At 41.7% G+C, this 26,571-nt stretch overlaps 1 protein-coding gene across 5 annotated transcripts in view; it reads left to right on the forward strand.

Annotated features, from left to right (window-relative positions):
- The window catches only part of PDXDC1 (pyridoxal dependent decarboxylase domain containing 1), a 52,306-nt gene that overhangs the window by 20,490 nt on the left and 5,245 nt on the right, over nucleotides 1-26,571 (forward strand). For all 5 annotated transcript variants that reach the window (XM_025416444.3, XM_025416436.3, XM_049111370.1 and 2 more), the window contains 13 exons: nucleotides 837-983; nucleotides 2,344-2,533; nucleotides 5,399-5,467; nucleotides 6,927-7,005; nucleotides 9,446-9,530; nucleotides 10,437-10,485; nucleotides 10,775-10,876; nucleotides 11,899-12,024; nucleotides 15,472-15,522; nucleotides 21,240-21,303; nucleotides 23,601-23,689; nucleotides 24,662-24,767; nucleotides 26,148-26,319. In XM_025416444.3, coding sequence (XP_025272229.1) covers nucleotides 837-983; nucleotides 2,344-2,533; nucleotides 5,399-5,467; nucleotides 6,927-7,005; nucleotides 9,446-9,530; nucleotides 10,437-10,485; nucleotides 10,775-10,876; nucleotides 11,899-12,024; nucleotides 15,472-15,522; nucleotides 21,240-21,303; nucleotides 23,601-23,689; nucleotides 24,662-24,767; nucleotides 26,148-26,319 — 1,329 coding nt within the window. The remainder of the gene's footprint in view (nucleotides 1-836; nucleotides 984-2,343; nucleotides 2,534-5,398; nucleotides 5,468-6,926; nucleotides 7,006-9,445; nucleotides 9,531-10,436; nucleotides 10,486-10,774; nucleotides 10,877-11,898; nucleotides 12,025-15,471; nucleotides 15,523-21,239; nucleotides 21,304-23,600; nucleotides 23,690-24,661; nucleotides 24,768-26,147; nucleotides 26,320-26,571) is intronic.

Below are 26,571 nucleotides of genomic sequence, written 5' to 3' on the forward strand. Positions count from 1 at the left end.
TGGGGTTTCTGGGCTAGATAGTTTGTGTATTTGTAATTTTGATAGATACTGCCAAATTTCCCACCGTGGAATTTTGCCAGTTTACAGCCCCACCAACAGTGCATGAGAGAGTCTCTTTCCCCATACCTTTCCCTGCAAGGCTCTTAGCTGACTTAAGGACTGTTGCCAGTCTGCAAGGTTAGAAATTATATTTCAGCACAATTTTAGACTGCATTTTTCTTATGAATCAGGTTAAGTGTCTTTTTTTATGTGTTTTAAGGCCCATTTATATTTCCTTTTCTGTGAAATGTATCCCTTGCCCTGTATCCTATCCAATTTTTTGGTCTTACTCTTACCGATTTGTACTTTCTCTTATAAGAGAAATTAGTCCTTCTATTTTAATTATGCATAAAATGATACTTGGTTCCCCTTGAATTTGCTGTATTGTTATAAACAGCTGTTCGATGCAGGGAATTGATCTTCATCTAATGATTTTTTTGAAAAAAATATTTTCTGCCCAATGTATCTCAGCTCTACACTCCATGGCTTTTACAGCTGGCATTTAATTTTTAAAAATGGGGGGGAGAAAATTATTCACATTTTGTATATTTAGTAGATATTCAATAAAAAACATAAATACCTCCTAGGACCTGAATTTTTAAAATATTTTTCTTGCCCAGATTGTCAGTACTTTATTACATGAATTTTCTAGATTTATTTGCGTTTTTACCTTCTAGGCCATTAAATGGATTTCAAGTCTGACAGATCTCTGTGGAAATACTGTGTCTCTAGGTTTTGTTTTATTGCTTTATTCATATTTTGAATACTCTTTTAATATAACTGATTTTGATTAACAGAATCCAGAATATTGGAGAACAAGGTCATATAGCTTTGCTGGGGCATAGTCTGGGAGCTTATATTTCAACTCTGGACAAAGAGAAGCTTAGAAAACTTACGACCAGGATACTTTCAGACACTACCTTATGGCTATGCAGAATTTTCAGGTAAGGACATTTATGAGTTGGGTACACTGTTTTCTGGAACTGTGCTACTAAGTTAATGTCTGCCTCTTCCGTTTCCTCTTGAAGGGTTGCTTAATCTCTGAATGTCTCAGTTTCCTCATCTGTTAAGTGGGGATAACAAGAACATCTATGTCATGGTATTGTTGCGAAGATTAAATGAGTGAAAGAATTAGCATATGCCAAGAGACAAGAACATAAGCACATGTAGTTTGGATAATGTCAGAGTTACTTATTTTTAGGATTCCTGCTTGGCATATGTTGATAGAAGATATAGAGCAGGAAAATGCTTCAAGTATTTTTAATCAAAGTATTAGCTTGTGCTTTAGTGGAAAGGAAATGCTGCTATAAGAAAGTTGGATGTGTGTTATGAAATTGAAATTTGCTTTATGCTGTGATAATGTTGGCATTATTATAATTATAGCAGGTAGGGATTCAGTAGAAGACCGAGGACCAGGGATATTTTTGTGTTTATGCTGTTACTTTTAAAGAAAAGGAATGTCTGCCTAGTCCTGGAAGATTTATCTTGAGAGACTCACTTTCAGAAGTTGGGAACGAGGTTGGCTTGGCGAGAGTCTAAGTTTGCCTAACTGTATTGCAAAGGAGAAATTTTCTTCTATTTTAATAAAAGTCTACCACCTGAAATTGAAATTCTCTCTCCTTATTTCTCTAGCAGACTGAGAAGAGTAATTTGGCCCAGGCAGATAATAGTGAAAGCAGAAGTTAGGCTGATTAGCATTTTTGACAATTTTATTTACTTTGGATGTTTTAGGGCTGAAACTAAGAACCTCAATTGTGTTATCTAGTACTGGCCTTCTTGTAGAATAAGCCAGAACCATGATTTCAGCCTTTTTATATCTGAAGGACTCCTGTCCTCTACTGTTTCTTATGGTTTCTGCTCTCTGTGGAGTTGAGTATGGATGAAGGATCATTGCCTCTGTTCTGTTTTTTTTGTTTGTTTGTTTGTTTTTTGTTTTTTTTTTTTAAGGTTTGTTTATTTGAAAGAGAGCAAGCAAACAGGGTGAGGGGTAGAGAGAAAGGGAGACAACTTTACTCCTTGCTGGGCAGATAGCTCAATGAATGGCTTGATCTCAGGATTCTAAGATCATGACCTGAGTCAAAATCAAGAGTTGGACACTCAACAGACTGAGCCACCCAGGCTCTATTCTTTATAACCTCCAGCTCTAGGGTAAAGTCAGCCGTCTAAGAGACTGAGGGTGATCCCTAGCTTTTTTGACTATTCTAGATGACAGTTTCTAGGTTAAGAAAAGAATTACTTCCAGGATTGTAAAATGAGAGTTAACATAAGATAAGACCATATTGATATATGGCTGTCTCTTAACAGGTATGAAAATGGCTGTGCTTATTTCCACGAAGAAGAAAGAGAAGGACTTGCAAAGATCTGTAGGCTTGCTATTCATTCTCGTTATGAAGACTTTGTAGTGGATGGATTCAATGTGTTATATAACAAGAAACCTGTTATATATCTTAGTGCTGCTGCTAGGCCTGGCCTGGGCCAGTACCTTTGTAATCAGGTAATGTGGTATATAGTGGATATTTTAAAGTACTTGTGTTTTGTCTGTCCTGAAACTTTATAAAATATGTAGACCTGTGTCTTTAGCTGCAGTTCTTTTCAAATGAAAAGAAACAATATGTTTGGTCATTACCAGAAAATATATAAATGTATATTAATGAATTTTCAGATGTATATATACATCTATGTGAATATATATATTCACTGTATATATATATATATATACGTTAGTGCACACACAAACAGGATTAAGGGGAGAGGGAGAGAGAATTTTTTTTTTTTAAGATTTTCTTTATTCATGAGAGACACAGGCAGAGACATAGGCAGAGGGAGAAGCAGGGTCCCTGCGGGGAGCCTGATGTGGGACTCAATCCTAGGACCTCAGGATCATTACCTGAACCAAAGGTGGGTGCTCAACCACTAAGCCACCCAGGTGCCCCAGAGAGAGAATCTTAAGCAGGCTCCATGCTCAGTGTGTAGCATAATGCAGGGCTCAATTTCACACCCCTGAGATCACGCCCTGAGCAAAAATCAAGAGCTGGATGCTTAACCAGCTGAGCCTCCCAGGCACCCCTTAAGTGTGTGTGTGTGTGTGTGTGTGTGTGTGTGTGTGTGTAGAGAGAGAGTCAACATTTTTTTTCTCCAAGCTTTGTTTATATTTAGAAATTATTTTCTAGATTATATTAGTTAGATGGATTTTCAGAGTCTATCTAGAATTACAGGATCAAAGAGCATTACCATTTTTGAAGTTCATGGTACATGTAGCCCAACTAAAGGGCTACAAAAAAAATGTTCAGCCTCTTGGCCAAGACTGTTTTAAGGCAAAACCCATAGGATGGAGGAGTCCTGGGGAGATACATGGGGAAAACTCAGGGACTTTTTTTTTTTTTTTTTTTTAAACTCAGGGACTTAAGTTGATTATGAGCTATGATCACTGATGACAAGAAATTATGTCTTTTTTTTTTTAAGATTTTATTTAGTTATGAGACGAGGAGAGACCAGCAGACTGCAGAATCTGACACGGGTCTCAATTTCAGGACCCTGAGATTATGACCTGAGCCGAAACCAGGAGTCAGACGCGTAACCGATTGAGCCACACAGTTCCCCTTATGCCCTCTTTTTGAGTGTGTACAGAATGAGATTTATAATATACTTACAGAAAGCTGGAACAAGTTACTTATTAAGTACCTACTGTAAGCCAGGTTCTTACGGACGTATAGCTGTCTTGAGGCAAGAGTCCAATCTTTAAAAGATGTGTGGGGGTGGGGGTGTGCCTGGCTGGCTCAGTCGCAAGAGTATGCAACTCTTGATCTCGAGTCCTGAGTGCCGGCCTCACCCTGGGTGTAGAGCTTTTACTGTATGAGGGTATTTTGTTAAGTGAGAAAGGCAGATGGCAGGATAGTATATATAAGATGGTCATATTCATGTTTTTGAAAATGTTTATTTGTGTAGGGCGCCTGACTGGCTCAGTCAGAGGAGCACGCAGCTCTTGATCTTGGAGCCATGAGTTTAAGGCCCCACATTGGGCGCAGAGCTTACTTTTAAAAAAGAAAGTGCATATGTGTATGTTTTTCATACCTAAAAAAAAATTTATATAAATACTTAGAAAATATTTAGAAGGTTTTATACTAACCTGTTAAGAGTGGTGGAGTGATGGCGTATGGGATGGTAGGGCATTTTCACCTTTATCTTCTGTATTTTTTATTGTGTGTCTTGGGTTTTATTTCATAATTTAAAAAGAAAATCCTTCAAGGGAAATAAAGTGTGCATACAGTGCTCATTAAGTTTTTGGTCTCAAAATGGTGCTACCAAGTCTTAGTTACACAGAACAATATGCTGTAACTGTTTAAAAGTTTCCAAAACTATAAATTCTTCAAGGATTTGGAAGCTAAAAATAAAGAATATAGAATTTATTTGATGATTACTCTCTTCATTCATAACACTGACTTCATTTCTTTAAGAAATGTACATCTGCTAATCCATATTTATTCCTTTTTAGGAGTGGGTGGATCCATAAATGAGATACTCTTCTTTGAATGCCTTTTGCTGTGTTATTTATCACTAATGCTTGGAGGAAGGATCCTAAATTATCTCCCAAAATGCTTAGAGCTTGATTGTTTCTTGGTTTGGAAACGTGTTTTTGTTTTTTGGTATATTCTAGAGTATAAAAAAGATAGTTACTCATTCAGAGCATAAATTGATAATTATTCATTTCATTAACACAGAGAATATTATATTGTCTGTATTTTCTTAAGAATCTCAGCTCTAGGCAGTCCAGATGGCTCAGCGGTTTAGCACCGCCTTTAGCCCGGGGTGTGATCCTGGGGTCCCAGGATCAAGTCCCATGTCGGGCTCCCTGCGTGGAGCCTGCTTCTCCCTCTGCCTGTGTCTCTGCCTCTCTCTCTCTCTCTCTCTCTCTCTCTTTCTCTCTCATAAATAAATAAAATCTTAAAAAAAAAAAAAGAATCTCAGCTCCTAGGGGGAACCTGGATGGCTCAGTTGGTTAAGCATCTGCCTGTAGCTCAGGTCATCCCAGGGTCCTGGGATTGAGTCCCATATAGGGCTCCCTGCCCAGCTGGGAGCCTGCTTCTCCCTCTCCCTCCGTCCATCCCCTGCCTGTGCTCTCCCATGCACGTGCACTCTCTCAAATAAAAAAATTAGAATCTCAGCTTGTGGAAATTGACCTTTCTTTTAAACTTGACTTTCTAGATGTACTATAGCATCTGTTTATAGTATTAAGAGTTCATAAGGAGAAGAATTGTTTAAAAAGAGTAATTGTGACTTTTCTCAGAGCCACAGTCTTTTAGGGGCATAAGTGAATGGTGACAAAGCTCTTTCTTACGAAATTGTATGTTTCCTCTTGCAGCTTGGGTTGCCCTTCCCATGTTTGTGTCGTGTGCCGTGTAACACTATGTTTGGATCCCAGCATCAGATGGTGAGTTCTCTTTTTGGTTTGTAAAATAATACAGAATTGTGTTTTGAAACTGTCTTCCTTTCAAATGAAGTTCTGTTTGCTGGCCTCCAGGTAATTTTAGCTTTTTCATTTATTGCTTGTATTTATTGCATAATACGTGTTTCCGGGTTTGCATGTCCATGAAGGTTGGCTGGCATATAGGTCAGGAGCACTTGCCTCTTAAGCAGTCTTGTCATTACTATATCACCTGCTTTAAGTAGAAACATGGGAATCCAGTTAAGCACCAGAAACTTCTTCTTAAGCTCATCCTTAGAAAGGTTATCATTGTTGTCTGGATTTGTGAATGGCAGATTTTGAAAATGGGGTTCTTTATTGTAATGTGGGATCAAAATTGGATTCTCTGGGATGCTTGGGTGGCTCAGTGGTTGAGCGTCTGCCTTCAGCTCAGGTCATGATCCTGGGGTCCTGGGATCAAGTCCCACATCAGGCTCCCCACAAGAAGCCTGCTTCTACTTCTGTCTGCGTCTCTGCCTCTCTCTCTGTGTCTCTCATGAATAAATAAAGTCTTTAAAAAAAATTGGGTTCTCCTTTTTTTTTTTAATTTTTAAGTTTTTAAAATTTAAATTCAGCTTGTTAACATATACATATAATGTAGTATTAGTTTCAGAGGTAAAGTTCAGTGATTCATCAGTCTTATATAATACCCAGTGCTCATTATATCCCATGCCCTTCTTAATGTCCATCCCCCAGTTACCATCCCCCCACCTCCCTCCCCTCCAGCAACCCTCAGTTTGTTTCCTGTGATTCAGAGTCTCTTATGATTTGTCTCCCTCTGATTTCATCTTGTTTTATTTTTCCCTCCCTTCTCCTCTTCTGCTTATTTTTAAACATTCAAGTGTTAAGCCTTTCTAGCTGAAGCCAGAAAAAAGGGAATAGGTTTAGGGTTCTGTGTTTCTTTTTCCAAGGTCGTTTGCTCTTCTGGTTCAGATACATCAGTGAGTAATATTAGAGATATATTTTTAGCTATTTTGGGGGATTAAGAGACTATTTTCTTTAAACATGTTTAAAATTATAGAAATACTCATCCTTTGTGCAGTTTTTAACTTTGATCTCATTTAACTAATTTTTGTAGTTAATCTTCAAGGGAAACTTTGATTTTTGTTTCTATGATTAGAGAAAATAGAAAAATGAGACTTGAATATCTGGATGGTTCAGCTGGTTAAGTATCTGACTTTTGATCTCAACTCGAGGCTTAATCTTAGGGTCATGCATTCAAGCCCCATGTTGGACTCCAGCAGGGTGTGGAACCTACTTAAAGAATAAAAGAGTAAGAATTGATTTGTGTGATTCAGAACCATCTGCTTCTTTTGAAAATTAGAATTATTTATTTATTTATTTATTTATTTATTTATTAGAATTTTTTATTGTATAACTTTTATCCTAGTTGCTTCATGTTTTTGTGGTTTGCCTTTTCATCTAGGATGTTGCTTTCCTGGAGAAACTGATTAAAGATGATATAGAACGAGGAAAACTGCCCCTTTTGCTTGTAGCAAATGCTGGTAGGTACTACGAACTGAATCTCCCATTTTAGACATATGAGAGAATGACTGGGTACTAACCCAAAAATAGAGTCTAAAGAAATGTTTATGTGCCACATGTTTAAGGTAGTTTGTATTAGCATCGTGGTGAGGATTACAATACTACATTTGCCTCCTTAGATTCCCTTTTAATTATTGGTTTGTTTAGGAAGTTACTTTGTTGGTTTGTATACTTCTTCATTTAAGTTGTAAGTACTTCCTTCTCTTGTGTGCTTCCTTTCTAAATTGAATTTTAAAATGTCACACTTAGTGGCACTTGGGTGGCTCATTCAGTTAAGCATCTATCTGCCTTTGGCTCGGGTCGTGATTCTAGGGTCAAGCCCTGTGTCTCCTGGCTCCCTGTTGATTAAAGAGCCTGCTTCTCCCCTCTCCCTTGCTCTTTCCCCTGCTTGTGCACTCTCCTGGTCCCTTTCTGTCAAATAAATAAAATCTATTAAAAAATTAAAATGTAACACTTAAAATGTCCACCTTGTATATAACAGTTCCTCTACCACTTTCTGCTGTGCTTTCCACCTCATATTCAGCATTGTACTTGAAATTATAGACAGTGCATAAGGCAAGAAAAATAATGAAGTGACACACATATTAGAATAAACTATCTTGACTTGCAGATGGCATGACTATGTAAATAGAAAATCCTAAGGAAACTACAGAGAAGCCATTGGAACTATTAAGTAGACTGATCAAGGTTGTAGGATTTCTGTATATCAGCAATGAACCATTGAAATTGAATTAAAAATGCCATTCATAATAGCATCAAAAAATGAAAACTTTATGGATAAATTTAACAAAAATATATGCCAGATCTGTACACTGAAAACTACAAAATGTTGCTGAGAGATATTCAAGAAGACCCACCCAAATAAATGGAGTGATAGGTCATATACACCTGTTGGAAGACTCAATATTACAAAGTCTAATTTCCCCAAATTACAGATTCTACAGATCAGTCCCTATTATGATTTCAGCAGGCTACAATTTCTTACAGAAGTTGATAAGCTGATTCTGAATTGTATATGGAAATATAGAGGCTGTGAAGATAACCAAAATAATTTTGAAAAAGAACAGAATTCAAAGACTTAAGTTTGGGACGCCTGGGTGGCTCAGTGGTTGAGCACCTGCCTTTGGCTCAGGGTGTGATCCCAGGGTCCTGGGGTCGAGTCCCGCATTGGAGTCCTGCATGGAGCTTGCTTCTCCCTCTGCCTGTGTTGTGTCTCTGCTTCTCTCTCTGCATCTCTCATGAATGAATAAATAAAATCTTTAAAAAAATAAAAAGGACTTAGGCTTATCTGGTTTTTAGCTTTAATATAAAGCTACAGAAATCAGGACAGTGTGGGATTAATTGCAAAGAATAGAGTTTAGAAATAGACTCACATGTATATGGTCATTTGACTTGTTACAATGATGCCAAGGTATTTCAAGGGAAAAAGGGTGGGTCTTTTCCACCAGTGGCCTTGAAAGCAGATATCCACGTGGGAAAAAAAAATGAATCTTAACCCATACCTCTGTATACAAAAATCAGTGATAGAGGGTTTATAGACCTAAACTGTGCAAAAGAACCACTTGCATTAGTTGTGTTTGTTGAGGTGGTTGGTGGGGGTTTGCAGCCTTGTTAGGTGGGATTCTGTTAATGCGAAGGTTAGGACGGTCGGGAGAATGTGCAAGTCCAGTTTCACTCATGCTGTATGAAGAGGGACCCGCCTACCCAACCTGTAGTGTAAACAGATTTATTAAGGAGACGGGTTAAAGCATTCAGTATGTTTAACTTTAGAATGCATAATCTGGATTGAAAACAAAGAACCTCTCATATATGTGGGGCTAAAAAAAAAACCCCACAAATTTATCAATGTACATTTATAATGGACACACCTAAATAAAAATAACCCAGAAAGGGACAAAAAGCAAGCATGGAAAAGAGTATCTTGGGTAAGTAGTGACAGCCATGTTAGTGTGAGATACAGTAGACTACACACTAATTATAATTCATGTACTCCATAAGACACAATAGTTAAGAATGCTGACAAATGTAACTGAGATATATAAAGGAAAGCCAAAGGAAAAATTGATAGAATACAAATATGAATTCACAAACCCACAGTCTTGGTGAGAGACTTGAATATACTTCTCCTGAAAGAACATCAAGTAGCTAAAGAAAAAAAAAAGCATCTAGAGGTTTTAAGTAGCAGTATTAACAAGCTTGCTTCTATAGTTACATAAAAAGAATATGCACACTTCAGAACTTGAATCAACTTTTACAAGTTGATTTTAAGCCAGTTCACAGAGAAAATCTCAATGAGACATAGAATGTTACTTCCTGCTTAGAGATAATGTAGTTAAAAGCTTTTATCATGCTGTAAAGACTCAAAGTATTTAGTATCCTTTTTTGTGTGTTTCACCCTAGGAACTGCAGCAGTAGGGCACACAGATAAGATTGGGCGTTTGAAAGAACTCTGTGAGCAGTACGGCATATGGCTTCACGTGGAGGGGTGAGTAGAGGGCAAGATTGGCTCGGTGGTAGGCCTGCAGGCAGTGTTCATGAAGAGTGGGCATCCCGGTTCTTATTTTGTTGTAACGTTTATCACTAAGGGCTCTTTCGGTTGCATAGTAAAGGTAACAAAATAACTCAAAGTAGTCTGGGTGAGAAGAGATTTTATTGGCTCACACTAAAAAAAATGGTGTTAGGATTATATTTAGGCATAGTGTCAGCCGGGGCTCAGCATCTTCCTCTCCCCTCCACCCTCTCCCCCAGTCACTTGGCCTCATTTCCTTTATGTTGCCTCCATCTATAGATAGATTTTTCTGTTTTGGTACAAACTAATTGCAGTGGCTCCAACTTGTTTTCCAGCTTGTGTCCTGAGGGTCAGAAGTCCCAGCAAAAGTCTCCTACTAAACCCATCACTGTGGCCAGGGAAGTCTAACACTTTGGTAGTTGAGGTTATTTGTGCACCCCTGGAGCAGGTGGTGGTGTCTCCTCCACCCAACGCTGTGGTCTGATGGAGGAGATTGGGGTGGTTTCCCAGAAGATCTTAGGGGAGGATACAGGGCAGCTATGGGAATCCATACCCAGCCCACCATATGAGCTGGGTTCTTATTTTATCCCTTTGGGAAGAGAGTGATGACTGGAAAATAATAGGTATGAAAGATAAAAAATGAGATACCCATTACACTATGTAAGTAGGTGACATCCCCTAAAACACTTTGGATTAAAGCACATTTTCAAGGTTTTGCTGAAATTTGCATATACCTCATTTTCTGTTATAAATGCTTTTAACCCAGCTGAATGACATTGAAATGTCAGCTTAAAACAACATAGCCTTTTTTGGTTTTTTTGTTTGTTTGTTTTTAATATAAACTTAATAAGCAGCAATAAATAATTTGTTTTTTTTTTCCAGTGTGAATCTGGCAACCTTGGCTTTAGGTTATGTCTCCTCATCAGTGCTGGTATGTGATTGATTTACTAAATATTGTGATTTTAAGAAGGAATTTAAAATCACTTAATCCTGGAGCACCTGGTGGCTCTGTCAGTCCAGCTCTTGATTTTCAGTCCAGTCTTGATCTCAAGGTTGTGGGTTCAAGCCCTGTATTGAGCTCCATGTTGGACATGGAGCTTACTTTAAAAAAAAAAAATCTCTTAATCCCTGATGACTTTTCATGCTTTTTATGAATGGAAGAGTATGTGGTTTAGTGTGTTCTGATAGTCTATAACAAAAAGTTGTTTTCTCTTTGGTAGGCTGCAACCAAATGTGACAGCATGACATTGACTCCAGGTCCATGGCTGGGTTTGCCGGCTGTCCCTGCAGTCACCCTTTATAAACACGACGATCCTGCCTTGGTAAGCTCACTCTCACTGGGGGGGACTAGGATGTGGTGCTAATAATCATTATTGAGTCTAGGAGCAAAGTATGGAAAAAGTGAAAAATTTTCTTAATGCCACCTGAGATTTTTTTAATCAAAAGAATGTTTCTAGCATAAATGAAACAGTACTGTGTGCATTTTTTTTTCTATTTATCTTCCCCATAGGCCCCCATGTGTACGAAGAACTTTTTATGGCATTTTATGACTCTGTAATATTCAATCACTTAAATACCACAATTTAATCATTCTCTTTGTCAACTTTTAAGATGTTTTCAATTTTTTGTTACTAAAGTAAAGAGCATCTTTTGGTATTTCGAATTACTTCCTTAGAATAGGTTCCCAGAAGTGACATTAAGAGTAAAGTTCCTAATTCCTGTTGTCTACAAGGTTGTAATTCTTTTTTTTAAGAAGTGGTTCTGTAAAGACTGCGAACTCTGGGAAACGAACTAGGGGTGGTAGAAGGGGAGGAGGGCAGGGGGTGGGAGTGAATGGGCACTGGGGGTTATTCTAAATGTTGGTAAATTGAACACCAATAAAAAATAAATTAAAAAAAAAAGAAAAAAGATCTTAAAAAAAAAAAAGTGGTTCTTGCTAGTAGTGGATCAGTTCGTGATAGGCATATGCGAAATAAGCTTCACTGATTCTTACTAATAAGACAGTTCATGTCTTGCTCAGTTGATAATGGCCAGGTGTTTGAGGACACTCAGCCTTGGATAGGACTACCTCTTGAGTGCCTGAGAGATCTGGCTGTGGGACGTGACCCCTCTGGATTCTCATCCTGGCTTTGCCGCACCTGAGCCATGCACCCTTGAAAGCAAGTTCTCTGATCCAGGTTGCCTAGAATACTGCCCTCATGAAACTGTAGCTGATCGGATGAATAAGACAAACCAAATGCCTAGCATAGCATCTAACATGTACTAATAAATGCAGAGGAAACTAGGTAATTCTGCTTGTGTCTTCGTTGGCTTTGATCACTAAAACCATATTCGCTTTTTTTAGACTTTAGTTGCCGGTCTTACATCAAACAAGCCAGCAGACAAGCTCCGTGCCCTACCGCTGTGGTTGTCTTTACAGTACTTGGGGCTTGATGGGATTGTGGAGAGGATTAAGCATGCATGCCAACTGGTGAGTAGAAGTCTCAAGTTCAGCTGAGCCACCAGTACCCCGTGGCAAGAGCAGTGACTGAAAACTGCCCCATTGCCTCACCCGCTGTCCATTACTTTGTTGGCTGGATTTGGCATCTCATGAGCAGCAGACTGCAGGCATATGCTTCCTGTCCAAAGCTCTGGGAGGGACTGCTGCGGTGTCCCAGCATTTGTATCCACACAAAATCAGATAAGATGAATGCCCGTGTCATCATAGGATGAGAAAAGAAGTCACAGGATGAGAGCCAAGGAGTGGAGGAAGAAACAAAAGAGGAGTGTTGGGTGGGGGGGTGGGGGAGGGTAAATGTGGCACTTGACTGGCTGTCTTTTGAGAGGGAAGGAAATAGGGCCACTAGGGGTTGGTGAATCCATGGGCTGCATATTTTTAATACCAGCTGGCTTGGCCTCCCAAGTGGCAAGGCTCTAGGGACAGTTCTGTAATTCTCCTTCTGTATGAGGTGTTCTGATTATGAAAATGCATAATTATGCCATAGTTTAGAAAGCAAAAAAAGTCACATTAATGCAGTGTGAGAGCTGAGTCTGAAAGCTGGACGTCACCTAAGTCTGTTTGCTTACGTGGGAGACAGGGGTGAGGTAATAAGAGATTGTTAGGTGGACTTAATGAGCTCATATGTGTGAGGCTTTTACAGTAGCGCCTGATCACATGTAGATGGATTTAAAAATCTATGTTTTAAATGTATTCTGTGGAATCAGCACTTCTCAAGTGTCATGTTTAGGGAAATTTACTATCTTTGTATCACCATAGCAGCTGTCTTTGGGTTCCTGATGTCAGGATAGTTCATTCTAACCCTAGTTTCTGATGCAACAGAGATACTGTAAATGAAGCAGTTTGATTTTTACATGAGATAACTTTAAGATTTATGTTCATTATTTTTACAAAAGCACATTTTTTGAAAAAATTGTCTCACCAGGCTCTCCACTCAAGTCTTGAGATTTGGTTGCTCAGAAGGAGAGACCTTTATTGCTTTGGTAACTTAGTCACTTCAGGGAAGGTCTGGGGATCAGGGGAGGGCTCTTCAATTCCCTCTAGCTTATGGAGCATAGGAAAATAATGAGACGTTAGCTACCAAGCCCTTGAGGTCACTGCAGCTCTGTCTGCCTGCAGGCAAATGCTGTAGCTGGTCATAGGACTTCTCATAGCCTGTCGCTGACTCCCTGCTGTTCCGAGCGCATGTGAACCTGCAGGGAAATGTAGCACATGTGGTTTTAGTGCATCCGTGGGGGCAGAAATCTGTATCTTCCTCCGTTGCTTCCTCTCATCATTATCGTCATCATCATCATCCTCGTCTTCCTGGGAAGCAGTTAGTGGGCATTTATTCTGTGCGAAGCCCTATGCAGTGCACTGACCACCCAGTCTCATTTGACCTTCCCTAGAATATGAAGTCCACAGGTATACAGCGTACTAACAAATAGTTTTCATGAGGGTTTTCCACATTTCCATTCAGTAAATGCAGAATGCATGAGCCCCAATTGCATGAAGTAGATGCTGTTTTATCCCCACATCAGTGATGAAAGACCTGGGATGGAGATAATAATAGGATGATGAGGGTGAAAGTCATCACACATATGATGCACACCGTGTTCTGGCGACCGTTTCCATGCATCTGACACAACAGCCCTGTTTCCCCATTTTATCATTAGGGACTTGGAGTACAGAGAGGCTGAATAGTGTCCACGCTCATAGCTAGTAAGTGGCAGATGGACTTACTCATCCTGCAGGTGAGATTCTGAACTCAGGGGTGCTTATTCCAGACCCTGTGTCTGAACAGCTCTTCCTCCTGTGTCTTTCCTCTTCCTTCCCCAGTATTAAGTTTTGCGCCTTGTGCACATCGGCACTCGGTAGGAATATTCAGATCTTCCTACTGTTTACTTGTTACTTTGGGAGGGTTTTTGAGCTATAATTGACATATAACATTGTATTAGTTTCAGGTATACCACATAATGAGTCAATATTTGTGTGTATTGGGAAACAATCACCACAGATACAAGTCTAAGTAACACGTGTCACCATACATTGTTACAGAATTATTTTTTCTTGTGATGAAGACTTTTAAGAATTCTAACAATTTTCAAATATGCAGTATAGTGTTAGGAACTATAGTCACCATGCTGACATGACATCCCTGTGACTGACTTATTTTACAACTGGAAATTTGTATCCTTAAACCACCTTTGCCCATTTCTGCCACCTTCCACCCCCTGCCTCTTGCAATCACCAGTCTCTTCTCTATATTGATAAGTTTGTGGGGTTTTTTGTTTTGTTTAGATTCCACATATAAGTGAGATCGTATGCTATTTGTTTTTCTCTTTCTAAATTATTTCACTTAGCATAATATCCTGAAGGTCCATTCATGTTGTCACAAATGGCAAGATTTCATTCTTTTTTATGGTGAATGACACTTCACTGTGTATGTACATTATATACCATATTTCCTTATTCATCCATCCATTGCTGGACATTCAGGTTGTTTCTGTATCTTGGCTATTGTAAATAATGCTGCAGTGAACATGGGGGTGCAGATATCTTTTCAAATTGGTATTTTTGCTTTCTTTGGATAAATACCCAGAAGTGGAATTGCTGAATCATATGGTAGTACTATTTTCCATAAGGGCTATGCCAGTTTACATTCTTAACCAGTAGTGCCCTGGGGTTCCCTTTTCTCCACATTCTTGCCAACATTTGTTATTTCTTTTCTTTTTGATACTAGCCATTCTGACAGGTTTAGCGCATTACTTCATTGAGGTGTTGATTTGCATTTCCCTGAGGATGGGTGATACTGAGCACCTTTTATGTACCTCTTGGCCATCTGCAGATCTTCTTTGGAAAAATCTCTATTCAGATCTTCCTATTGTTTAATCAGATGTTGGGGGTTTTTTGCTCTTGAGTTGTAGGAGTTGTATATATCTTGGACATTAACTCCTTATCAGATAAATTATTTGCAAATACTTCCTCCCATTCGGTAGGCTGCCTTTTCATTTTGATGGTGGCTTCCTTTGCTGTGCAGAAGCTGTTTAGTTTGATGTGGGCCCACTGGTTTGTTTTTGCATTTGTTGCCAGGTACTGAGTGGTTTTTGAAAGAATGGATGACTGATTTTGCAAATACGACAAATTTATGTATGTCTTATTAGAAAAAGCTTTTCTGGAAGCGCCACATGTAACTTGCAACTGAAAGATTGGGAATGTTTGCAGTTGTTGTAAAGCAAGAATTGGGAGGCCTAACTCAGGAGTCGCCAAGTGACAGATGGCATTATGTGCCTGCTGAGGTCCTTGTGTGCAGGCCTGCAAAGACACTCCTGAAAACCATTTCTTAATATGTTGCCCTGATCTAATGAAATTAAAATCAGTAATTATTAAGTATAGAATTTAATTGAAAATATAATAATTGCTGCTCTTTGTGTTTTGCAGAGTCAGAGGTTACAAGAAAGTTTGAAAAAAGTGAACCACATCAAAATCTTGGTACGGTATATGTTTTGATCTGTTTTTAGTAAATAGCTTAAGTTCAAGTTAGAATGATCTCCAGATTTGATGCATCTCAGTATAATTGTGACAGCTCTTTTTGGAAGAGAATCATGCGCATCCTGATGACCTAACTACAGAAAGCATGAAGCCCTAGCAATTTGTACCATATGCTGAACCCCTGTGGTGCTTTTCATATAATCATTTGTAGTTTTATTCTGTTTAAATATAGAAATGCACAAAGATCTAACAAACACTATTGTCTTCACCTGCCCAATGATTTTAAAACACCCATCTTACTGATGTGAAAAGTCATTTTTGTCTCTCACAGTGTTTCGGACTACTTTTTCTGAATCCTTCTGACACCAGTTTTCATTTGCACAAAGCAGGGAGTAAGGAAGAGATAGGCGTGTGGCCTTACTCTGGTCTCCTGGTATCTCCCTAAAAGATGCCAAACTCTATCGAGATTGCCGCCTAGGGGTGGTTACTAGACAAGGAGATGAGGATTTAGGGCTGATAATCAAGTATCAGTTCGGATTTGAATGTTTTCATGTTTTGCTTCATAGGATTTTAGAATTTCAGAAAATAAAGGTCAGATTCTAATTTAAACAGAGTCAGTGCTTCTTTGACAGTTCTGCAGGACACAGTTAAGTGTAAAACTAATATTTGAATTAATTTGGGGTTCAAGATAATAGAGATGATATCCATTTTAGTACACAGTTTGCTTTCAGTGCCTGAGAGGGGGGCTGCTCTGCATTGCCGTCAGAGTAGGAGCTTGGAGCCTTTTCAGTTGACCTGAGATGACCCAAGTTCTAGCTTGGAAGAGGAGAGTGGCCCATTGGAGAAGCAGTGGGATGAATGTAAGTCAGGAGACTTGGGTTCTAATTTCAGCCATACCACTGAGGCCCTGTGACATTGAGTCATTCTCTTAACTGCCTAAGCCTGTGAGCTCAGTTGTCAGTGAAGGTATGTTGGTTGGATCCTTTAGTAAACAGAGAAGCCCAAACTATGGACTAGCATGAGCAAGATGGCAGGAATCAGGCAGCGCTAGGCCAGTGGACTTTCTGTCTCTCCCTCGCTGAGCCCACTGGGCTCCTCATGTCCTCTCTCCCTGTCCCTCCTCCTCCCCCAAGCTGAGAGACTCTGCTGGTGCTAGTGGGTTTAGATTGCCTTTGTAAGGCCATGGAACCCTGTTCCATCTCTCCCTCCAGTGGATGCTTTTCTCAGTAGATGTGCAATAATGGCAAACACCGTGAAGCACTGTGGCTTCAGTAACTGTCATCATCATAGCTGCTGTGTATGGGATGCGTGCTGCATGCCATGCACAGTACTGAGCATGTGCGGTCTTTCATTACCCCTCACCATAGTCTTCTTTGTGTTTGCTCTTCCCTCTAGCTAGAAACACTGTTCCTTTTAGTTCTTTTCATGACTGGTTTCTTATCCTTTAGATCTTGGTTCAAATATCACGTCTTCAGGGGCACCTGTGTGGCTCAGTCAGCTGAGCATCTAACTTTAGATTTTGACTCGGGGGAACCCTGGGTGGTGCAGTGGTGTGGCGCCTGCCTTTGGCCCAGGGCGCGATCCTGGAGACCCGGGATCGAATCCCACGTCGGGCTCCCGGTGCATGGAGCCTGCTTCTCCCTCTGCCTGTGTCTCTGCCCCTCTCTCTCTCTCTCTCTGTGACTATCATAAGTTAATTAAAAAAAAAAAAAAAAAGATTTTGACTCGGGTCATGATCTCAGGGTCCTGGGATCGAGCCCTAGGTCAGGCTCTGCATTCAGTGCGGGGCCTGCTTGAAGATTCTTTCTCCCTCTCCCTCTGCACTGCCCCTGCTTGTGCTTGTGCTCACTCTCGTGTTCTCTGTCTCTCTGTCTCTGTCTCTCTGTCTCTCTCTCAAATCTTAAAAAAAAAAAAGTATCATGTCTTCAGAGAGGCCTTTCCTCGTTGTTCTGTGTAAACCAGCCCAGCCACCATCCATCATTCTGTCCCCTGGGTGTTGTCCCTCTTTGCAGTTCTTACTACCTGAGACCATGTGTGTGTTCCTTGTCTGTTTCTTTGTAAATGCTTTATAAAGGCAGGGACTTTTGTCTTATTTGTTTTTTTCTTACTGTGCTAGTATTCAGCCTACAGTAGGTATTTAAGTGCAAATAAATTAATCTGTGTGTTGGTTGCAATGGCTATCCCTCCTTCCTGGTGAGGAAATAGGCACAGAGCAGTTCAGTGACATGCTCAGGCCACACAACTAGGACATGGTGGAGCTGGGATTCATACTGCAAGGCCTGTGTGTAACCAGTGGGCCCTTCTATCCCTGGTCAGTTTATAGGAAAAGTTGGTATTTGTCCCACTTCAGTGGCTTGTTACAAAGGGCAGATCAGATAATGTATGAGAAAGCAAAGTGAAGGCTGTAAGGCATCATAAAATACTGGTCCCTATTAAATATCTTTTTCTCTTGCCACAGTATTTTTGTGGTGCTCCCATAGATCCCCAGTCATTGAGTCCTCAGGAGACGTCCCTGTGGTGGAGCAGTGCTCCTTTCATCTCTGTTGTTTGCTGTGGTTACATGTCCCTTCTCCCATCGTAGTAGGTGGCAGAGCCAGGACTTGAACCTGTGGAAGACAAGCTGTATCTACAGCATCGTAGCTCCTTCTCCAAGCTCCTTGGGGTCTTCTTGCCCATCTAGACAGCCAGCCCTGGAGAAGCCTCTTGGTCCTGGAGCACAGGTGTGCTTCCCGGGTGCCCAGAGGCCTTAGGCAGCTGTTTGTCCTCGGCTCGGTGCTGGTCTCCTCAGCAGCTGCATCATGGACTGCTGTTTGACTGGCTTTGCTGGGCACATGGGCTGCGTCCTGACCTTCAGCATTTAGGGGGAAATCCAATACATCCCCTGACCCCTGAAAACCTCAGAATGCCCCTGTGCGCGGTTGACATCTCAGCTGGCTTTTAAGATTGTCTCTGCCCTTAGGGTTCTGCTTCTTTGACCACGGTGTGTCTGAGTGAAGATTTTCTAAGACTCCTGCCTGAGACTTGTGCTTCTTTAACCTGGGGTTCTTTTTTTTTTTTTTTTTTTTTCCTAATCCTGTCAAGTTTGTTTTTTCAAACATGACCGCCTTCTCCAGTCTTACCTCTGGACCTTGAGTTGGTAGTGTAGTGAACCTTGTCGCTCCATGTTCCATCTGTCCCTTGGACACATCCCGTGTCTGCCTCTCGGCTGCTGCCGCATGAGTTTCTCCAGGCCTTACTTTGGTCCTGAGCTGCCGCTCACCCGTGTCAGCCATTCACTGGGTTTTTATTTTGGTGACAACTTCTTCCTTCCAGCAAATTCTCTTTAGTTCTTGTTCAAGTTGGTGCCTCCTTTTTGGTCATCTTTCTTTTCTTTTTTTCTTTTTCTTCTTATTTTTTTTTTAATGGTTCTTGGTCTTCATTTCTCTATTTAAGCCTGGTTGTTATGGTCTATTTCTGTTGCTTTAGTATTTGAATTCTTGGAGCACAGATCGTCCCCTGGATTGTGTCTGCTGACTCCTGCTCCCTGAGTGTGTGTGTGTCATAATTTGTCATCATGAACTAGATACTTGTATGACTGGCTCAGGTCCGTCTGTCCATCAGTTCCACAGCTTTAGGACTCCTGTGCCACATGGGACGTCAAGCCTGGTGCAGTGCACACCTAATGTTTTGATCTCTCAAGAGAGAATTTTTTTCTCCCTGGGTAGACAGAGCCTCAGGTAGGCCCTCTTGCTGGTCAGTGGGTAGAGTTTTTTCTCTCTGTCTTTTCAAAGGAGCATCCTTCAAAGGATCCTGGCTTTATATGCCCTTTCCCCCCATCTGCACATGGGCTTGAAGACTCTAGATGTTAAACCCAGGTTCTCCTACCTACTCCCTTCCCAACAGCCCCTGCTCAGCTGACAGTATTCTTTGCTTTCTCTTCTTTTTTTTTTTTTTTTTTTTTTTAGAGTCACTGTTTTTGTAAGCCTAGCAGTAGTTATCAGGTTTTTTTGGTTATCAGGATATTTAATCTAGCGTTTCAGTCTGCTGTGTTGCTAGAACCAGAATTCTGTCTACATAACCCTGGACAGTATTTCTCATGCACTGACATTTGAGACCACCAAGCTCAAAGAAATAAGAAACCAAAGACTGTATTAAACTAAATATAGAAGTCTCAGCATTCACATCATCCTGCCTTATCCTAACTGAGGATGGGGGAATGGGTGTAGAAGTTTGTTGCTTTTGTTTCTGTCTCCTTGGGTTTACTACATTCTCTTCAGATATTAAGCCCCTCTAGCTTTAAAGATATTAATAGATTTGTTAATATGAAGGTCAAAGGAGATGATAGACAGGTGAGCACAGGAATCAGCTCAGTAAGTTGGCAGATTTGATACATATCTTGCTTGACCTGAACCACATCCGTGTGGTCCTTTGAGAGGTTAGTAGAGAAGCCCCAAGGCCAGCTACTTCCTGGCTGAGCACATTAGCATTTCTGCCATGGAGACCTCACATGCAGTGCCTTGGAAGATAGGTTTGTTTTTGTTGTTGTTGTTTTTAAAGATTTTATTTATTTGAGAGAGAGAGTATAAGCAAAGGGAGGGGCAGAGGGAAAGGGAGGAGCAGGCTCCCTGTTGAGCAGGGAGTCCCATGTGGGGCTTGATCCCAGGACCCTGAGATCTTGCCCAGAGCCAAAGCAGATGCCCAACTGACTGAGCCACTCAGGTGCCCTGGAAAATAGGTCTTATGACTAGAATTGTTGAAGATCTACTGTCCCTGTGTGCCATATTCTGTCAAAGGCATTGCCCTTCCCTTTGTATCCTCGTGCTGTGGTAGAGTTGATGGCCAGCTGTATGTTTGCTCAGTGGTGAGCTTGAACTTCATTTGGCTAATCTTAACAGTGATATTAAGTGATATCTTATCATTAAGTGATCTTAATGCGGTGAATGTTTTTGTCTAATGAAATCCATTAATAGTCATCTGACACCTGTCCCGATTAGAAGTACCACCTCAGTGACTTAGAAAATATGTAGATTTAGCTCTAGACTGTATCTTCATTACCAGCAGGATTTACATCGTGGTCTGAGAGTTTTTCAAAATGAGAAGAATGTACTTATCCCCCTTTTGTCTGGGAATATAAAAAGTTGCAGTCAGGGGTGCCTGGGTGGCTCAGTCAGTTGAGCATCTGACTTGATTTCAGCTCAGGTCATGATCTGATTTCAACTCAGGGTTGTGGGATCGAGCCCCATGTCGGTCTCTGCGCTGGGCGTGGAGCCTGCTTGGGATTCTCTCTCTCCCTCTGCCCCATTCTTTCTCTCTCAAAAATAAAATCTTAAAAAAAAGTTACAGTCAGTCCTGCTTGAGTTAGAGTTAGTGTGATTTCTGGATTCCTGAAAGCTTCAGCTCTCCCCATGCTGATTCTGGTTCTACTTGTACCTTGCCACCTTTGATCTATAATGGCAGGCTTATGTTTGTTATTATTATAGTTTTCTCCTGCTTTAATTTCAGCTTACCAGTGTCAGATGCTATAATTCAGCAATGTATTCTCAGAACTGGCTTAGAATTATTTCTAGGAATTTTACTAAGCCCCTGATTGTTGTTTCTGTAGCAACTGAAATTAACCTTTGAATTTTATGTGTTTATTAAGAAAACATGCTATCTCTAGCCTGTTTTTCAAACTCACTGTTTTATTTTGCAGGTGTTGGGATTTAATGTTACTTGGTAATATCAGATTGATTTTTCAGGTGGAAGATGAGCTCAGTTCTCCAGTAGTGGTGTTCAGGTTTTTCCAGGAATTACCAGGCTCAGGTAGGTGATTCTAAAAAGGGTTATTTTTGTATTTATGTTCAAGAGCTTTCTGTTTTATTTCAGCTTATATAGATAGTCCAAATATTTTGACTGCTAAAATCTTCAGTCGTTGTTTCAGAAGATGTTAATTTTTTAAGAGACCCTCATTGTGCTCAGTGTGTTAAGCATCCAGTTTTTTATTTTAGCACATGTCATGATCTCTGGTCATGAGACTGAGCCTCCATTGGGCTCTGCCCTGGGTGTAGGGCCTGCTTAAGATTCTCTCCCTCTCCTATCCCTCTCCACCCTCGCTCTTGCACATGCTTGCTCTCTCTTAAAAAAAAAAAAAAAAAAAGTTATAATAATAATTTTCGTAAGAACTCCAGACCTAAATGCCGTAGCATATTACTTATAGTTTCCTATGATCAAACCAGTAGTTTCCATATGCCAGTCCCTGGACTAGTGCTAGAATGAATGGGTAAGAGTCCCTTGAAAATAGAGATCTGGATACACATGTACATACAACTTGAGTGAATCAAAGTATGTGAAATAGGGCCCCCAAATCTCTATTTTATTTTTCTATGCTTATCATAGTTTATATTTAAAGTAATTTAAAAAGGCAGCCCAGGTGGCTCAGCGGTTTAGCGCTACCTTCAGCCCAGGGCGTGATCCTGGAGACCCGGGATCGAGTCCCACATCCGGCTCCCTGCATGGAGCCTGCTTCTCCCTCTGCCTGTGTCTCTGCTTCTCTCTCTTTCTGTGTGTCTCATGAATAAATAAATAAAATCTTTAAAAGAAAGTAAAGTAATTTAAAATACAATGTAAACATACGTTGAAGACGTGGCAGTTGAGTTTGGGAATAACATGAGGCTACTTTTAAAGGATGGCCCAAGCACCACCCAGCTAGTCCAGAGCATGGTTATTTCTCACCTGGACAGCCACTGTCCCTACTGAACTGATTCTTCGTGAACTTCACACACCCTATTCTGGACCATTCTCTGCATGCAGTCCAAGCATGTACATGGAGTCTCATCGTGCCCTCGTGCCCTGTCGCTGCCCAGAGCCTTCAGTATCTTACGGTTTCTGTTGAATTAGGCCCAAGGTCTGTAGCTCACAAGGCCTGTGGGGTGCAGCCTTTGCCATCTTCTCCGACTTCCTTTTAGGCCGATCACTTTGTTTTAGTCTGACTGGCCTCCGAGTTTCTAGAACATTTTGCTCTGTCCCAGAGCAAGACCTTTGCACTTGCTGTTCCTTTGCCTTGAGCATGTTTCCCTTCATTCTTCTGGCTGGCTCCCTGTCAACATTCAGGTCTCTATAATGTCCGTCCTCAGGGAGGCCTTCCCCATCTGTCCTGAGGCAACTCCATCATAGGATATCAGGCCCCACCTTCTTTCATGGCACTACAACAGTATACGGTGATTTCATTTCTTTCCTTTATGGTGTTTCTTTGATGGACTATAAACAGCAGGATAACAGAAACCTTGTCCACCTTATATCCCTCATGCCCAGCACAGCACAAGCAGGCACCCAGACCATTTGAACAAAAGGAGGATAATTCTGTTGTGAGGCCCACTCTGGGTGCTCTTGAGTTCTCTGATTTACATTGCACGGTGGTTGATAGACTAGCTGATAACTTAAAATGTTACCCTTTCATTTCCTCTCAAAGTTCCTTGAAAAAAGACTTCTTAAATGAAAGTAAGAATTCTATTTGTGGGATTATATTCAGGTGTTATATTTTTCATGAGGAAAAACAATACGGAAGCTTATTAAAAACCCCTCTGTAAGATACACATTTTCAAAAATTTTAAGTTGTGGTAAAAAAAAGTTTACCATCATACGTGTATAGTTTAGTTCAGTTATTACATTCACGTTGTTGTCAACAGCTCTCCAGAACGTTACATCTTGCAAAACTGAAACTCCATACTCGTTACACACCAACTCCCCATCCCCTGCTCCCTCCCAGCCCCTGGCAACTACCATCTACCTTGTGTCTCTGAGTTTGACTCCTTAGGTACCTCATGTGAGTGGAGTCCTACAGCATGAGTCTTTTTGTAACTGGCTTATTTCACTTAGTGTAATGTCCTGAAGGTTCATCCATATTGAGCATGTGAGAGAAATTCCTTCCTTTTTAAAGATGAGTAACACTACGCTGTATGTATATACCACATTTTGTTTACCGTTTACAGATTTTATTTCTGTAATATTTAAGACTTCTCTTTTGGGTTAATGTTGGGAGCTCATGAAATCAGGTTTGAAGGGTGCGTATGGATTTGTGTTACCAGAAGGTGAATCCCCTTTCTTTGTTTTGGTGTCATCAGATCCAGTGCTTAAAGCCATCCCAGTGCCCAGCATGGCACCGTCAGCAGTCGGCCGGGAGAGACACTCCTGTGATGCCCTGAATCGCTGGGTAAGAATGGCGGTCGTGTGCTCTTTCTTCTTCGTCCCAGATGGAGTAATACATGGTCAGGTCTAGGAAATCAGACCCTCGGGAGGGATGCTCCGTGAAGGTGCTGGGCTTCCCTCCAGGGCTCTTAGATCACCGCTCCACAGGCTACGTAACTTCTGGCAGGGCCTTCCAATGTCATTCCCTTGGGTGACCATTTCCTGGCTGCTGAGTATGGCTGCAAAACTCCCTGCCAGACAGGGAGTGCGGTGTGGCCGCCTTGGAGTTCTGGTGAGCGTCTGTCACAGTGTCAGAGGTGCAGGAGCCAGAGTCCCCCAAGCACCTGGAAGTCAGTATGGACCCAAGACACTGCACTTCGGCTGCCTTTTGACACTGAAATTGTGCCTCTGGGATTTTCATGTAAAGAATGTTCTGAACAGTGTCAGGGTGTCCACCATAGCAGCATCCATCCTAGCATAGAATGGGTCATGCTCCTGTTAGGGGCTTTGGTGAATGAGTTATGATCCATTCATACAATGACATTCAAAACAGCCAGGATAAACCCTGTTGCTGGATGTTTATGGCAGAAAGGAAATGGTCATCATAAATTCTGTGAAAAGCTACAGGTCACTACCCAGCATGGAGGGTATCACGTTTTATGGCAATAGAAAATACAGAGACCCAGGATGGGCCTATCACACGTCAACAGTGGGCGCTTCTCAGTAGTGTGTTGTGGGTAATTTTTATTTTATTCTTTTGGTTTACCTGTATTTCCTAGATTTTTCTACACTGAAGTTATAGTTTTCAATAACAAAAAGTGTAAAACTCTTAGTCCATTGAAAAAGAAGGGGCCATAAGTATTCAAAGAGAATCGAGACTCAGGGACATTTGTTCACGGGAGCCTCCTGGGCCTGGCGCTGAGTGGGTGAGGGGAGGTGGGAGGACTCGTGAGGCCCTGCCCGTGGGCACCTCTTCACTCCACCCTTGTCCCTGCAGCTGGGAGAGCAGCTCAAACAGCTGGTGCCTGCAAGCGGCCTCACTGTCATGGATCTGGAAGTGGAGGGTGTGTGCATTCGCTTCAGCCCTTTGATGACAGCAGCAGGTAACAGCCGGCCCCCGTGGACTGCCCTCACTTGTGGGAGCAACAGTGACGTCCCTGAAAGCTTGATTTGCTTTTCCTTGGAATGCTGTGCTGTCTGTCTTTGCCTGTGGGCTGCATTTAGGTAGATGAGCTCTCCAGAGTAACTTCTCAGACTTTTGAAGCCACTTGAGTCTCCCTATGTTTTGGGGTCTTGTGACCCTTTGTTTTCTCTTCCATGGTGCTCCGTCCACACTGAGAATCACCCATGGAGCTTTGAAACTCCCAGCGGCAGGGCCCCAGGACACAGAGCCTGGGTGTCCTTAGTGTTTAAAGCTACCCTGGCAGTTTGAACCAACCCACATAGGTTGAGGGCCACCATTTTAGATGTTTTCGGAAGCAGCAGGGCTGCAAGTCCATGGGCTTCTACGACCACGTCCTGGGTGCGCGCCGTGTGGGAGCGAGAGCGAGCGCGAGCTGCGGCACCTGTAGGCACCTGCAGATCTGTATGCACTGCTGTGCAGGGCAATGCGAGGTCACGTATGTGGAGGGCCCTACGTAGTGCTGGCCTCAGCAGGGTGCGACTGAGAAATTAGCTGACAAGATGTATTTAAAAACTGATTATGCTTTTTTTCTGAGATGATTTAAAGATTTTCAGAAGATGTTTGAGGTTTTTTTCCCCCACAAGATATTTTTAATACTTTTGGAAATATACTCACTCAAAGACCTCAGAATAGGTTGATGCAGGCATTTGTTCAGCAAAGGAAAGCCCGTCAGGAAGATGACTGGTAGCCTCCCGATCTTCCAGTAATTTCTGCACCTGCTAAGCGGGCCAGAGGCTTAGTCTGTAAACCTGGCAAAGCAAGCTGAAGGCACCCCTGGGCAGCGCGTACTGAGGCTTAGTGCAATCCTTTGCCACATTTGACTCACCGGCGCAAGGTAGTGATGTTGGGTCCCTGCAGCCCTGGGGGGCTGTCATCAGCGCACCCTCCTGCCCCCTCCTCACACTCTCCCCATGCCATTAATGTGGACAGAGAGCCATGTGCTTGCTTCATTGTCTTTAGCCTGCGATGCAACATGTATAACTTGAGTAGAGTCCTGTGAGAAAAATCTGATTTCTCTGTTAGTGTTTCATCGTGTGTTATGTCAGGGGGGTAATTCTGTCTTCTGTGTAAGAGAGAACTGTGTCTACACCTGCAGGAGCTGGCTGTATCAATTTTTAACACCTGACTTCTTCATATGGGCTTAGTGCGTGGGTTTTGTTTTTTTTTTTTTTTAAACCTTAGCTCCCACTAATCGGATGTCTCTGGAGCTGCTGACCTCCCTGACAGTGGAAGGGGAGCCTGCCCTCTTGCTTTTCACCACTCCTTACATATTTCTCTAACACTCTGGGGATGTGCTCAGTTTTAGGCACCCGGGGAGAGGATGTGGATCAGCTTGTAGCCTGCATCCAGAGCCAGCTGCCCATCCTGACCTGCACGCTGCAGCTGCGGGAGGAGTTCAAGCAGGAGGTGACGGCTGCAGCAGGTCTCTTGCACGTTGATGACCCTAACTGGCCCGGAATAGGGGTCGTCAGGTACGGGTTTGGCCTCCCGGCTGGAGTTCATTCCACTCTGCCATATAGAGACCATGGCGGGGTCATTTCGTAGAACAGCTTGGAAGAGGAAGGTGAATACATATGGTCTCGGTGTGTGTGTCTAATGGAAATTCCGCAAGATGTTTTGGGCACCTAGAAGAAAGCACAGCGCAGTGATGTGTGGGCACCCTTGCTCTTAGTGAAATAGCTATCACTGTACTTTCTGTGACTGGGGGTCAGGGGGGGACACAT

The sequence above is a fragment of the Canis lupus genome, chromosome 6, assembly GCF_003254725.2.
Source record: "Canis lupus dingo isolate Sandy chromosome 6, ASM325472v2, whole genome shotgun sequence".
NCBI classification, from domain to species: domain Eukaryota; kingdom Metazoa; phylum Chordata; class Mammalia; order Carnivora; family Canidae; genus Canis; species Canis lupus.